Genomic DNA, 17,074 nt, shown 5'->3' with positions numbered 1-17,074 from the left:
GTAATAATTATTCCCATTTAATTTTCTACCTTTCCATTGAAACGGGGTTTTTTTTTTTAACTAACACAGAAGTTCTCTCTGAAAAGCTGAAAACATTGGTTCCTCCAAAAAACAATGAAAAAGTTAATTAGACATCAACTACACAAATAGACTCTAGAATGCATATGGTCCTAGGTGGTCAGGCCTTCCCTGAGCCACCAGGGGTTCAATGCAAAGGTATCGTCTGGAGCCTGCTCACAGGTGAGCATCTGAGAGCAAGAGGGGACGCTCGGCTCTGTCAGCTTGGAAAGAACGAGCGATGTGAGCCTGCAGAAGCGAGGTACAGAAGCCAGGTAAAGAGCATCAGGCATGAGTGTCAGCTCAGATATTTAAGGGTTTATCATGTGGTAGAACAAGTCTACAGGGCCTGACGGGCTAAAATGGGACAAATGAGTAGGGAGACATGACAGTCCAGTCATTATAAAAGAGAACTCTGAACAACCATAATTCCCCAGGGTGAACTGAGCTGCCTTGAACACTAATGAGTTGCCTGAGGCCAGACATCCTCAAGCCTTTGAAAGGTTCATTCAGCATCCTGCATTCCTTCCTTAAATGTTTATTCTGGAGGCTCAACATTGGCGACAACACAGAAATAGTCATGGTTCCTGCTCTCATCCAGCTTAGAGTCTGGTGGGGTGATGTGGTTAGATTTAAAGAGGAGAGTCAAACATACATCCAGGTAGGACTTGTGAGGTTTTTCCTTATCTCAATAAACTGATTCTTGAAATAAAACCATGGTTTTTCTACATTTGAGGAGCTCCAAAATTTTTCTCACCAAGGTTGAGCCAGCCTAATAACTCTTCGCTATAAAACAGCTTATAGCTAGCTTAAAGAATATTTGGGACACCACTGGGCTGAAGGCATTAAAGTTATAATTGTTGACCTCCAAACTGGATTGATGAAGAAGCCTCAAACCCATTGTCCTAAAGTGAGCTGTTTAGAATAATCGTGTTGCTCATGGTTACAGTTCTTGTAACTTAGAGTTATGTATGTTTTATGGCTGGAAAATACATTCCGTTTGGAAAAATGGGATAAAAGAGTTTTATAATTAGGAAAGAAACACAGGCTGGTATATATCAAAGAAACATACTAAAAAGGATTTTTTTTTAACAGTCAACCTTTAGTCTCAGAATTAAATTCCTCAGTGCACAAACCCAGTTAAGTACAATCTGTCCTCGCTTATTAGTTATGATTAGTGAAGTTCATTCTCTAGTCACTTTCATTAATTGGCACATATCAAGATATGCTCACTTTACCTTAATCTGAATTTAGCAACTATGATCTTAGACTTGGATCACATGATGATTCGGAAAAACAACCCGTTGCAGCTGAAAGGCACCTCAGAGTTTGTGTAGCTTGACAGGAGGCAGAGGAGCGAAGCTCTGGGGAAATGCCAGGAGGTTAGCCTCCCTGACCCTCCTGGCATGGCTCCAGGCCACATCAAACTCACAAACGTGTCCTCATGGAAAATAAACTGGCACTAACAAAAGCTCACTTCATTTCCTTTTGTTTTCTTTAAGCTTTTTTTTCATTGCTAAGACTAATCCAAGAAAATCTATGAGCAAACTAAGTATTAATCAATGCTCCCATGCTAGAAGTTTAAAAAGAGAAGAAAAGGAATGATGTCAGAGGCTGAAAAGTCAAAAGCAGCAGGAGAGAACCTGCCATTTCAGTTTCCAGAACAAGAGGGAATGTTTTATGGAAACTTCTGGATTCAGATCTGCTTTACTTTTAGTACTTTTAGTACTTAAACTGGAAAGTTTATTATCAAATAGAACAATGGTACTTTTATCTCGAGGGTCCATGTCTCTGCTACTGGTTAAGCTCAGACAATCCTGAGGTAACCCTTATGACCCCAGGTCATATACCAGGGTCAGACACTGTAATCCCAGCAGGTGACACAATGTGTAAATCACAGAAGAAGGACCATGGGGCCAACAGTAAACTGGAAAGTTCCCAGTTCAATTTCAAATTCTCACAAAACACACTGGTTGGTCATATTTAGCTAAATGTCACTGTTTTGTGCCTGCTGAGCCAGCCACAGGGAACATCAGAAGTATAGGTGGAGGTCCCTGAATCAGGATCCAGGCCCCTGGTCTGGTACAGCCCTCCCTTCCAGCGCCTAAAACAGCATCCTGGAGTTTCATGTATCTGTGCTGCTCCTGCCAACCCCACTGGGGCTCTGGGCCACCCCTGTGCCTCCCTGTCACTCTACCCCAAGTGGAAGAAAGCTCTCCAAGTGTGGCAGTTCTTTCAGCCAACTCAGAAAACCTGGCGTCATAAGCAATCAGCCCACTAATAACAAATCTATGGCTAATGAGCCCAAGGGCTGGCTGAGGTAGGAAGAACTGATAAATACGGCCTTGAAGGACATGCTCAGCCTCCTCCTCAAGGGGGCGTTCTCCTCTGTCTGGGGACGGTCCCTGCTGCCCGAGAACCCATCTAGGGTTTTAGGACTGGGACAGCCTTCATCTATATATTCTTTGAGACATAGGCTCTTAGGTATTACAAATTCACAATCCCCTACCAGCAATTCTGATATAGAGCTCTGAAAACCAACCAACTTTTATAATTTTATTAGCAGAACCTGAATTGAAACGATGTGGGCCTATAAGCAGTATTTATCTCCCTTAGTGGGAATATTTACACATTTGGCTGAAGAAATATTGCTGTGTTCAGCTACAAGCTGGGGATATTATGTTACATGCACATATGGGTCACATTACCTTTCTAAAATCCAAAAATTTCTCTGTATTCCAAAACATACCTGGCCCCAGGGGTTTTAGGTAGAGGCCTGTGGATCTATAGTTGCTTCAAAATTATTTCAGTTTTCCTTCACTATTTTCTTTAGAGGGCATGAGTGTCAGCTCAGATATTTAAGGGTTTATCATGTGGTAGAACAAGTCTAGAGGGCCTGAAGGGCTAAAATGGGACAAATGAGTAGGGAGACATGACAGTCCAGTCATTATAAAAGAGAACTCTGAACAACCATAATTCCCCAGGTAATTATACAGGATATATGGTTAAATTATTATAAGTTCTCATAATTTAGTGGGAATATAATGCGGGGAGAGTACTCCTATAGAGCCAGGAGTTGGGTAGCATCTCCTGCAAAGCCTTGGAGAAGACAGTATTTACCCCTTTGCAGGCAGGGTCTCATTTCTCTGGATACCTTTGACTCGTATTCACCCAGGAAGGAGATGAGACAAAGGGAACCTTATTCTTGAATTCAGTGGGAAGCTCACTATAGGATAAGATGTGCCTTCACTATATAAACAAGCTTTAAAATGATTTGATTCCCAATCTGACCCAGAGAAGTTTGCTTGTGGAGTAGCTAAAACAACAGAATTTATGATATGATATAAACTGATTTTTACAAGTGAACCTAAGAATCTAAATTCTTTTCACATTACTCTTTATTTGAGAAAATATATTCTGTACCCCAAATAATGAAATACAAAATGCCATTTCGAACACAATGCATTTCTCACTTGGATGTTGCCTTTAATATGTAGTGTCTTTCTAATTTATTGTCATCATTTATGGTTCAAGAAGTATTTATTGAGTGCTTATAATAGGTACTAGGAATAGAGGGCTCAACAAGGCACAGTTAACCTGCCCTCACACAGTGAGGGCCTGAGGGAGAAAGAGCAGTAAAAAAAAAAAAAAAAATGTAATATAGATGAAAGTAAACTCAATGGAAAATTAAGTATTCAATAGATTTACATTTTTCTCATTGTTAATTCTATACATCAAAACTTTCCTGCAGTGACTTTCATCTTATTTAAAAACAGCTTCCTATTTCCTGATTATAGATTTTGACAGACTAAAAGATTCACATTGAGTAACATAAAAGTCTCCAAACCTTCCCAAAGATTAGAGGGAGACTTTCTAAATGCATACATTTATCCCCCAAGTTCTGCTAATAAGTAGAGGCTACATGGAAAGAACAATTTATAAGTTCACAATGGAATGATAACAGCAGCATTTTTTCAAAAAGTAGACATTGAACAATATTTGAATCTTAAAACAACAGAGCTGAAATTTGACATTGAAAAAAAATCCACAACTTTGCCAAAAGAGGATGGAATGCTAAACATCTGATAGCTGCTGTGCACATTTTTAGAAAGCCTGTCACAACATTCTACCTACCATATTTTTTAAAACAATTATCTGGTGCTATTTTTAACCTGTCCAGTGCCATGGTTAAATTTACTGAGTGGAAATCAAAAAACAATAGCTACCATCCCTGAAATCAGGAAGGCCCAATATTCCAATCTCAGCAAAACCCAAGGAAATGAAGGCCTGGACTTATACTAGGCCTTTCTATGACGGCAGTATCTGACAGAGAGGAGCATGTGAAAGGGAGCAGAGAGTTAAATGCCTTACTTTTCCTCATGGTGGTTTGGAGGCAGAATTGACGTACAGTTTCAACAGAAATGGGAAGCTGTGGGTAGAAAGTACATATTACTATTACTTGTTATATTAGACCAGTTTGCATCAACCACATCATACCAGGGATAGTAAATCAGTCTAATCCCCTAGAGGAACAGCAAAGAAATCATTAATTCCCAGATTGAATCATGGACATATGCAATTACCCCTGTACTTTTACATTTCTAAAAGTCATGAGGAATCCAGGGAAAACACCAGATGGGAAGTCAATAATCAGGACCCTCTAGAGTCACAGAATAAGGTCTAGGAGGCTTGGGTTCTGCACCTGATGGAGTCATTAACTGGAGACATTTGGAAAACATGGAAAATTTGGGAAATCATTAACTAAGAAAATGAAATCAATCCAGAAGGCATTTGTTCAGTGTCTAGAATTGTTAAGCACTGATCTTGGCACTGAGGGGAGAATTACAAAGATGTGCAAGGCATCATCTCATTGGGAACACAGGTCTGTACACACGTAACCAAGAGAGACGTATTATGCAGCAGAATAACAAAAGTTAATCGCTAACACTCATAAGATGCTTATTACACATCACACCTGTTCTAGGGGTCTTTCCACGTTTTAATCCTTTTAATTATGACAACCACTATATGAGACAGGTACTATTACGCTCTCCTTTTCTACAGTGAGGAAAGTGAAGCTCAGAGAGGTCAAGCAATTTACCCAAGGTCACACAGTTCATAAGTGAGAGATCAGGGACTTAAACCCAGGCTCCAGATGCCATTGACCCTTGCCCACCATACAATACAGTATGCAGAGGACTTTAATTCTGACTGTGCTAGGTTAGGGGTGCAGGATGAGGTGGATAAGTGGGGAGAGAAGTAGCAGGAATGTCTAGGAGAAAATGGCAATTAAGCTGTGCATTTGCCCAGATGGATACTATAATATAAACTCCCTAGACCACATTGCCTTTCTCCAAACAAGTGGGATTGATGAGATTATCTCTAAAATCCCTTTGAATATTTTAATCCCTTCAGACTTCACCTCTGTGAGATCACCACAGACAAGCATGAAAAGAGCATGCTCAGGACATTAACACAGCTGAATTATGAGCTGTATGAGCCTGGCAGAGTTGTCCACCTTTTCTGAACCTTACTTTCTTCCCTGATGCAAGGAGACCATCCTCACAGGGTTGTTGTAAAGATTTAAAGAAATCCATGCTAGGCACAGTGCCTAAGCACACAGATGGCACTACATTAATTTAAGTCTCTCCCCACCCACTTTCCTCTTCTTTAACTACATTGTAATTCGGGGAGGGTGGGGGGTGGAGCAGAGGGGCAGGAATCTTTCTCCCAGCCCAGGACAAATTACCTTTGAAACTGAAATCAAAGGGAGAAATAAAGTGGGAGAAACCAGTTTATTGTTTACAAGCAGTCGTCCACTTCTGCTGACTTGTGTGTCTGTTGTGACCTGGCTGCAAAAAGGGACCCCACCAAACCTCTCCTGTCCAGATATATCCTTGCTCCCCTGACCCTTGTAATCACCTGCTGATATGGAGATGCACTAAGGCCAGAGGAGAGATTCTGAAAACATTGTAAATTTTACCCACATGCATAAAAACTCATTCTTGAACTCACCTAAATCTTAGATCATTATATGACTGGCTACACATTAGTAGAGTACCCTCTGGAGGTAGACTGAAAAATAAAAGATAGGATATTTGAAGGTATAAAATATTTTCTAAAATATCTGGAAGCTTCTAATTTTCTAATTTGCAAAGCATCTATTTTATGTTAATACTTGTTCTTTATCTTGGTCCTTTTGATTATACAGTTCAACTAGCTTATCAGTCATATGATAAACTGGAAACCAAGGGGTGAAGATACATACTGTTCATAAGCCATGACTAATATGGCCTAGGAAGCTTTCGACAGCTATTCCACGAGTTATGCAGAAAGTGCATAATTAAAAGAGCTAATTTGCAATGTTATATGCTGAAATAAATATGTGAATAGAAGTGGGCAGGAAAAGTCCTATCCAAACTCTTCTCATAATTTAGAGTTTTATTATAAAAGGTTAAGTAAAAATGGAGGTAAGACATATATCCATAGAAAAGAGTAAATAAGGAGACAAAGACCATATTGATGTCCAAGAGAAAAGATAAAACTTTATATAAGTAGGTATTTTTTCCTTCTTTCTGTTACTTCATCCACTCAGAATACTTTTTTTTTTTAACCATTTCTGGCTAAAATGTTATGAGGCTTTTCTTTTCTTTTTACTTTAACTGAGGTTTAACTTACATATATTAAAATGCACAAATCTTAAGTGTCAACTCAGTGAATTTTTACATATGCATACACCCATGTACCCACCCTATGCAAGTCAATATATAGAACATTTCTGCACCCCTCAGAATCCCTTACTCCCTTCTCAGTCCGTCCCCGTAAGGCAAGTGCTACCCACACTTTTAAATAGGGCATGCAATAGAATAGAAAATGATAAATGAAAAAGTAAAGGAATCCTAAACCTGATTTTTTGTGTATGTTTTCTGGTGCATGATAGGATTTTTTCATTAGGAAGCTTACTCACTGGCAGGAGAGTAACCATTAGATACCCAAGGCACTAAGGAATTAGCTCACTGGGTAGAAAACTGAAAAGACAGTCTGGGGCTTAGGAGCGGCAGCCTTAGAGTTCTTACTGTAGAAGAGTCAGTTGGCCCATTTCTTTCTTTCAGAGGAAAATGACTAAAGAAAGCATCTAGGGAATTAAACCAGATTGTTGACAACCTCAGTGTCAACCTAAGTGTGACTCAATGAGGACTAATTGTAAATTCTGCCTGGTGGTTAGCTAAGTCAAGGTGCATAGTAATAATGAGTCACTTAGAACCCAAATCTTGGCTGGGTCATGAAGCTATCAATTCCATGCTTAGATGTGCCTCTGATCTGTTGTCAATGGAGCATGAGCTTTGAGTTGTTTTTTGAGGAACTGTGATCATTTGACATTTCTTCATACATTTGTTTCCATGCTACCATTCTGATAACTCTCAGGTCCTTTAATAAAGTTGGGAGTACAATGAGCTACAGGGCAGCCTGGTGGGCACCAAAGCAATCAGATCCTAGAGTTTGGGTGGCTAGGTGCCTAGTCTAAATACCTGAGTTAATATGATATTTTAGTTTGGTCAACACTATAGATTGGCTATCAATAATTTTTCCAAACAGGGGCACCTTCTGAGAATGAAAGGAGACCCTATTATAATTATATCAGAACAGCAGGACCAGATCAGGATGGTCCCAGACAAACCAGGGCATACAGTCACCCTAGCTATCATAAGCCTCCACTATGTAAGAGTCCATACTGATTAGCTCTCAATTCCAAAGACTCTTTCATAGTTAAGCTAAAGATTTTACAGTGGCAAAGCCATCTGAGAGAGGAAAAAATTCAGGACACATGAGAGATGATAGCTGAGATCTAGCAAGTTAGCCTTTTCAATGCCACTAATCCAAGGATGCAGCTTTGGCATCTGACACAAGGAAATCAGCCTGAAGAGGGCTGAGGACTTGGAGGGGAGCAGAGGTTACATCTTCTGTAGCTTTAGTAACTCCCTCTAGCATGTGACATAATACTCCACAGGATATTTAAATAATGAGGGCTAATGAACCAAGGGAGGCAATACCCTCAATTTGTTAAAAAATTATTCTGATCAATAACAATGTAATAATGATAATCAATAGTTTATATAAATTGAGTGCTTAGTATGTACCTGGCATACAGGACTAATTTCTTTATAGACATTAGCTCTTTAAATTCCCCTATGAAGCAGATACTACTGCTATTCCCATTTTTTTCCCCACAGATGAGGAAACAGGCTTTCAGGATGTAAGTCACTTGTCCAAGGTAGTAAGATGCACGTTCGGATTCTCAGACCAGTCTGACTTAACCATTCCCTTGTGCTACCCAGCACCCCTCCCCAGTGAGGCTCATTTATTGCCAGGACAACTCTACTTAACTAGCTCAAACAGGGGAGTGTTTCCTCAAAGAATACCACAGGCAACATCTTGCACACCATGGACAGAAACGCAAATGATGCAGGACTACCTGGGGGGCACCACTGGGAAGCTAGGGGCCAAGACCATTGCCCCCAGATCTCATCTCCTGTTTCTCTGTAGTGTCTGATACAAATGTATACAACATTTTTTTGAAATCTGGGGGCTTGAGATTCACTAGGACCAAGCATTTCTGACTTTTGACTCTACCTTTAATATGTGTTATATTAAAGAGCTTACCATATATTTTTCAATATGGAAGACAGATGAAATTTTCATTTTATTTCTTTGACTGACTACTATTAAAAGTAAGAATTAAATTCTGGTTCTAATTCGTCTGTGATCATAACACACAGGGAAACATTCTGTTTTCATCTGGTATGTTTTACAAGTCAAAACTAATACAGAGGAGCACAAAGCCCCAAGTAAACAAATTTCAATAATTACTCCCTCATCATGAAGTTTATTTAAAATTGCCATTTTGCAATTGGTAGATGCAACATTGCTGCGTAAAAAAGTTTTCTTTCTCCCCTTGTTTTCATAGGCTATGGAAGGTAGAAAGCAATAGTCCAGCAACCCTGAGGTCTAGAGCCCTTCCTTGAGGCCAGCATTCTTACTGCAATGCTGTATCATTAATATGTTCACATTCTGGCACAAGGTACAGTGCCTGGTCTAGAGCCCAGTTCTCCTGACTTCCAGTCTAGGGCCTTTTGGACAAGTTATACAGATAGGGGGTGCGGGGAGGTGGTGGGGGAGGTGACTTGGATGTGACCCAAAACACAGGAATTTGAAGCATCACATGGCCGTGCCCTGCTCCTTCCCATCACTTGACATCACGATGTCACTTGGTCCAAGGGTCTGGTTATGACACATGAACACAATCATTTTTGACTAAGGTTCTGTGTGTGTCTGTTTGGTATGTATCTATTTATTGTCTTTCCCACCAGACTACAAATTCACTTATAATAAGCAGGTGCTTTTTTTTTTAAATCTCCATCACCCAGCTTATAGCCTGGTACCTAAAGACATCAAAAAATGTTGGCTGGTTAGAAGAAAGGAAGGGCAGATAGCACGATCTGCCTCAAGTGAAGGGTCTATATGTAAGATTCAACCAAAAAGCAAAAGCAAATCTGTAGTTTCTTGAGAGAAACAGCAAACTTTTCTTTGTCGCCTGGTGCTTTCTGCATTCCCTTTTCCCTTGTTCCTTCTTTGCCAGCTTATTTGTTAGACAATGTTTTAAAACAAATAGTACTACGTATAAAACAGGCTGGAAGAGAAAGTAACAAAATGCTAACAGGAATTGTCAAGAAGGAAAAACAGATTCAAAGTATGTAAAAAGAACAAAAAATCAGAGAAGGCAATCAAAAGGCAGTTGGTGGTACGAAAACATGTAACATGGAGAAACTACTCAACAGCAATTAAATATTAGCTGCTTCAGAACAGCAGCTGGTGGTGCAGCATCTCGGAATACACAGGGAAGGGGAGGAAGGGGAGCTGCCGAACCAGGCCCCAAGGAAGGAACAGGCCAGTCCTCCCATCGACGGTGTGACCATTCATTCGACCCCGAAACAAGGACAGGAAGGAGCTGTGCGAATGTTTCTCTAAGAAAATAGGAGAGGTTCCAAAACTTTAAATTGTTGCCTGTGGGTTATAAACAGTGGTTCTTGGACTCTCTGGAGCTAGACCATCTGGGAGCCACAGGACCTCCCAGAGCTCTCAGACTTGCAGTGGACCAGCCACAGGCAATAAGTACCATGAGCCAGAGGGAAAGCAAGAGAGGTTTAAGGTATATTTCTTTTTCATTCATTCTTTTCTCCCCCTGCAAATTGCAAAAGGTGGTCAATACCGTTCAACATTAGAATTTCTCAGGTCATCTAGAGCGCCTGGAAGCAACCATCCAGTGATTCATTCATTTATTCGATGCATATTATTTGAGTGTCTAACATGCACTAGGCTCTGTGAATAGAGTGATAAACACAACAGACAAGTTCCTTGTTTTAGAGAAGATTCCATTCTTGTGGAAGAGGATGAATAATAAACATATGGACAGTGAAGATAATACCTCTGTAAGATCATGTCCTGACAACCTGATCTTCCCTCCTCACACTCCAGGCACAGTGGAGAATAAAGGCCTCCTTGCTGTTCCTAGAAAATGCCAAGCTCAGACCTGCCTCGAGGTCTTTACACACCTTCTTCCCTCTAGCTGGGAAGCTGTCCACCCAGACTTCATGCACCTCCTCCTCTCTCTCCTCCAAGTCTCAGATGACATGACACCTCTCAGAGAGGCTTATCTCATCATCCCATGTAAAATGGGCCTCCCTTATTCTCTATCGCTGTTTTATTTTCTTTATATCTCCTATCTATTGAAACTGTGTTATTTGTGTTTACTTTTTTATTCTAGGTCTCCCACTACAATGCAAGAGCCACAACAACAGGTTTTGCCTGTGTTGCTCACGTCTGTGCCTCATGCATTGAAAATCTGCTGTTCTAAATGCCCATTTATTCACAGGTCCCACGACAGGGTATACAGATAATCAGAGGCCTCATCTATTATCTGCACTGTGGTGGCTGGCCTTCAGTGATGGCCTCCAGTATTCATACCTTGTATTGTTCTTTCGCCCTGAACCTGGGCTGACCCTGCGGCTCACCTTAGGCCAGCAGAGTGCGGCAGAGGCAACGCTGCCTGACGTCAAAGCCACCTCCCAGGAAGCCTCGCAGATTTCACCTTGGTCTCATGGAACACAGGCTCTAGAGGAAGGCAGCCACCGAGTAGAAAGTCCAACCACAACGAGACCACCACACTGTAAGGAAGCCCCAGCCAGCCATGTGGTGGGCCATGCAGACAGACTGAAATACTAGCTAGTCCCCAGCTGCTGCGGCCGTCCCAGCTGAAGCCCCAGGCGCGGGAGTGCTTATCCACATCAGGTGAGTCTTCAAATGACTCCAGCCCTGGACACCATCTGAGTGCACCTGCCTGAGACCCCCAGTGAGAACCATCAGCTGAGCCCTGTCATCCACCACACCATTAGAGAGAAAAATTAATTACTGTTTAAAGCCACCAAGCTTTGAGGTGGTTACTCAGCAATAGATAACTGCAAAGTGTAGACACCGAAGATAGCTCTTGATTCAAACATTTCCTTCCCCACAAATATTATACACATCTAAGGGTCCTGGGGCTCCCCCCCACCAAACACACACACACTCTGTCTCTCTCTCTCTCTCTCTTTTTCCTATAAGGCATGTATCTCTGCCATTAACAAACTTTGTTTTGTACCCTTCACTCTCCTACACCCCTACAACCACCTTGCTGGAAGTCAGGAAAGCTGGGTCTTCATCCTCATGGGATCATTTTGGCCAACTCACTAAACCCTCTGGAGCTCAGGGTTCCCTCTGAAAAATGATGGCAGGGATTTTTAAATGTTGTTTAGTGTGTAGCAGGCAAGCCTTTCCTCTTCCCTCAAATAGAATCTAATATAAAACATAAATAGATGAAAGAGACTCAAGTGGGAGAATCCCAAGTGATGCAGCAGAGGCTCTATGTTGGACTAGTGGTAAGGGGGAGGCACGGGGGTCAGAGGGCCTGAGTTCAAGCCCCAGCTGCTCCCATCACTAGTTCAAAGAGGCCAGGACTCCCTCAGATCCTGGCATGAAACCCACTAGCTTCACACGCTCTCATCTATAACCATTTACCATACAGAAAACATAGACATCTATTTTTAAACTCCAGGGTAGATTTTAATTTATTGCTTATGTGGCATCATTTATTTCAATTTTTAAGAAGAGTAATAAACTGGAAGGGTTTTTTATGACTTCTGCTTTCTCACAAAACCACATTTATGCTAGTGTTTCCCAGTTACTCTGTGCCTCTCGACCAGTAAGCCCTTATCTCTTGCCTATGCCTATTAGCACAGCTGCTAAGCTTAATTCTAGCCTCGTCCCCAGAGAGAAAAATAGAGTATTTCAAATTTCCCCATCTGCAGCCTAACTTGGCTTGGGGAAAATAGTGGTTTAGAACCATTCTGTTTGATTTTTTTAATATTATTTTCAAAGGCCTGTATAGTATGAGAATTCCTATTATCAGCTCCCATTCCAATGTTTAACAGCTGTATTCATCAGGCAACTTCCCTTCATATTTGACAGAAATCACTCAATAAAGGTCCCCTTTGCATAATGCTTCTCAACTTTAATTCTTACTTTTTAAAAAATGTCTTACAATTAAGTTCTTCAGTGTCACCATATGGCTTCCTTCTGAACTCTGTCTTTTTCCCATTTTGTCCTTTGGATATTGACCTTAAATTGGAAACAGGAATGGTCTGTGACTGTTCCTGGAATTCTTTGACTTATGACATTGATTTATTAAATATTATACATAGTTAAATTAGTACAGAGCTTCTACTTTATATCTTGCTACGAGTATCAATGTCTTTTAAAACATCATCGGATGATATGATAAAACTACAGGCATGTGACCACACTTAGATCAGCTAATAAATACATGCCTAGCAATATGTTATAAATTATATAACTACTTCACCATACATTGCAACCTTACTTGGATTTGAACTCTGCTCCTGAGACTATGGACAAATGTACAACGTATCTGATCAGTGTTAAAAAGAGACCAACATTAGATCCATAGGCTAAGCTGCTGAACAAGAAGCTCCCCCCTCCTGAAGGGTGATGGGTTAGACATTTTCTACTAGACCTGCTTTAATAACTGGAAAAAGTGCCAGCTAGAATTCTTCTTTGGTATTAGACACAAGAAGTTATGTTTTCAGAGGCTTGGAGGAAGAAAAGTAAAGGGTCTTTTATTGGAGCAAAATCAAAGAGCACACTAAAATATATTTTAGTTATAATCTGATGTCTCCATTTTGTCACACTACAATGAAATTTCCCATCACTTGGCTGCTGCCTTTAAACACTACATCCCATTTTATTGTACAGTAGCCCAAGAATAAACAAACAGGAAGCTGTTTGACAATGTTTTTTAAACTTGGGCAAATTGCATTAGGCAAATTGTAATATTATGCAGTTTAGTTGTTCCTTTCTAATTCCTTCCCACTCTAGGAAAGGACTATCTGTTTTCCCAGCTGCCCCTACTCCGATCCTTCTCCCCTCCTTTCTCTTGTAAGACCATACTGTGGATGGCCTCACCTCATACACGGAAGAACCAGTTTCAGGAAAACTGAGTGCTTGTTAACTGAATTGGAAGCCCATGCTGGGGAGGCTCTAAATACTCACCCTTACTAATGCATGGAACAAGGCCTGACCATGGTTTTCAAAACATTAAGTACCAAACTACCATGTGACCCAGCCATTCCACTTCTAGGCATTTACACAAAAAGAACTGAAAGCAGGACTCAACAGATATGTGTACCTCAGCGTTCACAGCAGCATATTCACAACAGCCAAAGGTAGAAGCATCGCCAGTGTCATTCAACAGATGATGAATAAACAATTGTGGACTACATATACAATGCGTTATTATCCAGCCCTAAAAAAGAATGAAGCACTGCTTCGTGCTACAAATGCTACAAACTTGGATGGGCCTTGAAAACACTGTGCTTAGTGAACCAATCCAGACACAGAAGGAACGATAATGAATGATTCCACTTATATTAGGTACCCAGAAGAGACAAATTCGTAGAGACAGTGAGCAGAATCAAGATGATTCATAGAGACAGAAAATAGAATGGGAGGAGGCAGGAAGAAGGCGTTATTGTGGAATGGTTACTGAGTTTATGTTGGGGATGATCAAAAAACTTGGGTGAGGGTACACACGTTGTGAATGCATTTAATGTCACTTACCAAGGGTTAAAATGATAAATATTATGTGTACTTTACTGCAATAAAAAAAAATTATTTGTGGGCAAAGAAGTTAGTTCTGGTGGGAGCTCTGCAGTGCAGGCAGCTTGGAGGGCACCTGAGATTTATGGAGAGCCCCTCCCCAGGGTTTGGAGGTTTCCAAGCCCACCCCCATCCCTGAGGGGTGGTGGGTGCTAGGGAAGAGACCCAGAGGCTGAAGGAGTAATGTCCCCAGAGAGAGCCAGTTATGGACATCCAAGACACAGCTTCCAAGCATCCAGGTCACCCAGAATTGTCCCCACCAGCTGACCGGGCCAACTCTCAGGGAATTTTCGTAAATATTTTTCTTTGACTTATTTTTCAAGTGTTATGAAAATCAATTTTGCAGCAAGTAGGCTACAAAAAGATGCTTTTGTTCTCTCAGTCTAATGATGTAAGCTAGCAAATGGAGAGGGAGTAAGAAAACTTTAGAAAGAACTTGCATCTCCCAAAATATTGGAGGTTCTTTAGAGGCGCAGGTATTTTCTTTTACATATCCGTAACTACTATGGTTGCGCAGTCTTTGTAATTATTCCTAAATCTAAAATTAATTTTAAATGAAGAACTGGAAGCCCCAGAGAATAGAATTAGTAATTTTTCCTCGACCATGTCACGCTCCACTATTGCCACTTGTAAATCTTTTTAAAGTTAGACTTCCAACAGTAGGTTTTATATTAGTTATTCTTATTCTCAATTACTCTGTAGCAAATTCAAAAACCACCAAACCATACTCAAAAATCTGCTAAATGAGTCGGTGGATGCTTTAAATGTAAAACTTGAGACAGGACCAACCAGTGAAAAACCTCACCAAAGGCGGGAAGAAGAGGCCTGCATTTAATTGGCTGGGGGCAGAGTACACAGGTTGCTACGGAGCGGCTGACAGATGCTTCACACACCCCTCACCGCGACAAACCACCCCCACCCCCGAACTAGGAAGGGCCAACCACCTCACCCCATTACCTTTGTTATTGCACTAGCCTATTCCCTAAGCCCCGAAGCAGTCCTCAATGAGGCAATATCCTGTTTGAATAATTTAGGCAGGGCAGGGCCAGCGCGCACAGCGCATCTTGAGAGAGCGCCTTGCTCCGCCGTATCCATTTCCCGTCTGTGCATCTGGCTGCCCCTTTTTAATCCCCCACAGTTTGCTGTCCGGGGAGGGAGAAAGTCCCAAGGTACCGGGAGGCTAACTCCAGGATGCCTTGTTAGGCAAAGGCTTCACCTGCTTGGCCAATGGGCTTCCTTTCCCGGGAAGACTGGTTCAACAGGTTTCCTTTTTCTCAGCTCCGGCCTCCCGGGTTGGGCAACAAGGCTGTCACTTCGCCTCGACCCGCCCCTTCCCTCCCTCGCGGCCCGCGCGCTCCCGGGGACCAATCGCGGCCGCGCGAACGTGTCCAGGTTGGCGGCCCGGGCGCTCGGCCGGTCCGGATGAGTGCAGCGCGGCTCGCAGGGCCTGCTCCCCGGACGGTGCTCGGCGCCGAAAGCTGACGGTTCCCTCCGCTCGCCGCCCCGATGACCGAGCTGCCGCCGGATGTGGACGACGCCAAGCCCGCCAAGGTGCTCGCCAAGAGGGACAACAAAGTTGGCTCAGCCCCGTAAGTACCTCCGCCGGGACGCAGCCGGGCGGCGGGAAGCGCGCTGCCGCAGCTTCGGTGCCGGGACGAGTTCCGAGTGCAGACGGTTTTCTGGAAGTTGAACTTGGACAACCCTGTGGCTTGAACTCCTTCTATGGCGCCTAATTTTTTTTTTTTGGTCTCCGGTTCTTTAGTCGAGAAAGGGCACCGGCGCGTTTCAGGAAGGCACTGTGGTTGGCAGCCCGGTGGGGATGTGAACCGAGGGAGCCGAAAGCGCGCCTGCTGTTTTCTGATTCTCAGGGGGGGGGGGGGGGCCGGGGAAACCGTTCAGATCTGAGCCGTGTCCAGAAACAGCGCTACCACGTAGTTTTCCTACCTCTTAACGCCGTGAGTGTGAAGATGCAGTTGTCCCGCGGAGGCCCAACCGGTCGTTAGCTTCACCGTGATGTGTGTATCTTGTCCTTGGGTTCAAAACTTGAGGGTGCTTTTCCCCCATCCCCTTCGCTGCTGGCCCGCAGGAGAGGGGCAGGGCAGTGGAAAACATGAAGCGTGCTTTCTCCTCCCTCTGGAAGAAGGCCTGCCTTTGCTGAGATTCTTAACACAACTTGTTAGACACTGTATTTTTGGAGAGAGGGTTTTAGGAGTGCGGTGGGGAGCCAATAAATATGTAATACATTAAAACACTTCAGTAGTGAGTTGTGACTATCTTAAAAGATTCATGTGTGCAATAGGATTTGCATATTGTTTGACCTATAAACTCTTCTGGTTTAAGAAACTTAAACTCAAAATATTTTTATCACAAGAATTAGCTTCCTGTAATGAAACATTTATCTTTCCTTTTTTTTTTCCTTGAATACAGAAGGATGACCATTCACATGATTGTTATTCCCAAACATTCTTTGAAAAAGGAAATGAATCTTTTGGTGCTTGGTTATTTTCTGTATCACTATAACACTAAGTGATATTAAGGTAAATATTGAAATAAGCCAGATTTTATTTTGGTACCCAGCTATTTGGGGGTACTTTATTGACCCTAGTATGAAAAGATGATAAAATTTTTAACTGCGAAGATTCAGTCTCCATCATTCATTATTAAAGCGTACTCATTTTTTAAAACAGCCTGGTTCCACATGAAGACTTCTGTTTATAAAAGCATATTCCATCTGTGTATCAGAGTTTCG

General features: G+C 42.1%; 1 protein-coding gene and 1 long non-coding RNA gene across 5 annotated transcripts in view; one reads left to right on the top strand and one right to left on the bottom strand.

Moving 5' to 3' along the window:
- LOC130680483 (uncharacterized) overlaps positions 1-15,495 on the bottom strand; it is a 150,906-nt gene extending 135,411 nt beyond the window's left edge. The window contains exons 1-2 of the long non-coding RNA XR_008993505.1: positions 15,283-15,495; positions 4,429-4,486 (exon numbers count right to left, since the gene is read on the bottom strand). This is a non-coding gene — a long non-coding RNA (uncharacterized LOC130680483). The remainder of the gene's footprint in view (positions 1-4,428; positions 4,487-15,282) is intronic.
- A 197-nt stretch (positions 15,496-15,692) lies between these two features.
- GRAMD2B (GRAM domain containing 2B) overlaps positions 15,693-17,074 on the top strand; it is a 58,438-nt gene continuing 57,056 nt past the window's right edge. For 2 of the 4 annotated variants that reach the window (XM_036903196.2, XM_036903194.2), the window contains exon 1: positions 15,693-15,914. In XM_036903196.2, coding sequence (XP_036759091.2) covers positions 15,832-15,914 — 83 coding nt within the window. In that variant the 5' untranslated portion in view covers positions 15,693-15,831. The remainder of the gene's footprint in view (positions 15,915-17,074) is intronic. The other 2 variants (XM_036903197.2, XM_036903198.2) reach the window with 1 other exon arrangement.

The sequence above is a fragment of the Manis pentadactyla genome, chromosome 13 (assembly GCF_030020395.1).
Source record: "Manis pentadactyla isolate mManPen7 chromosome 13, mManPen7.hap1, whole genome shotgun sequence".
Lineage (NCBI taxonomy): Eukaryota > Metazoa > Chordata > Mammalia > Pholidota > Manidae > Manis > Manis pentadactyla.
The sequence above is the reverse complement of the archived record's forward strand: the minus strand, read 5'-3'. Positions and strand labels throughout refer to the sequence as shown.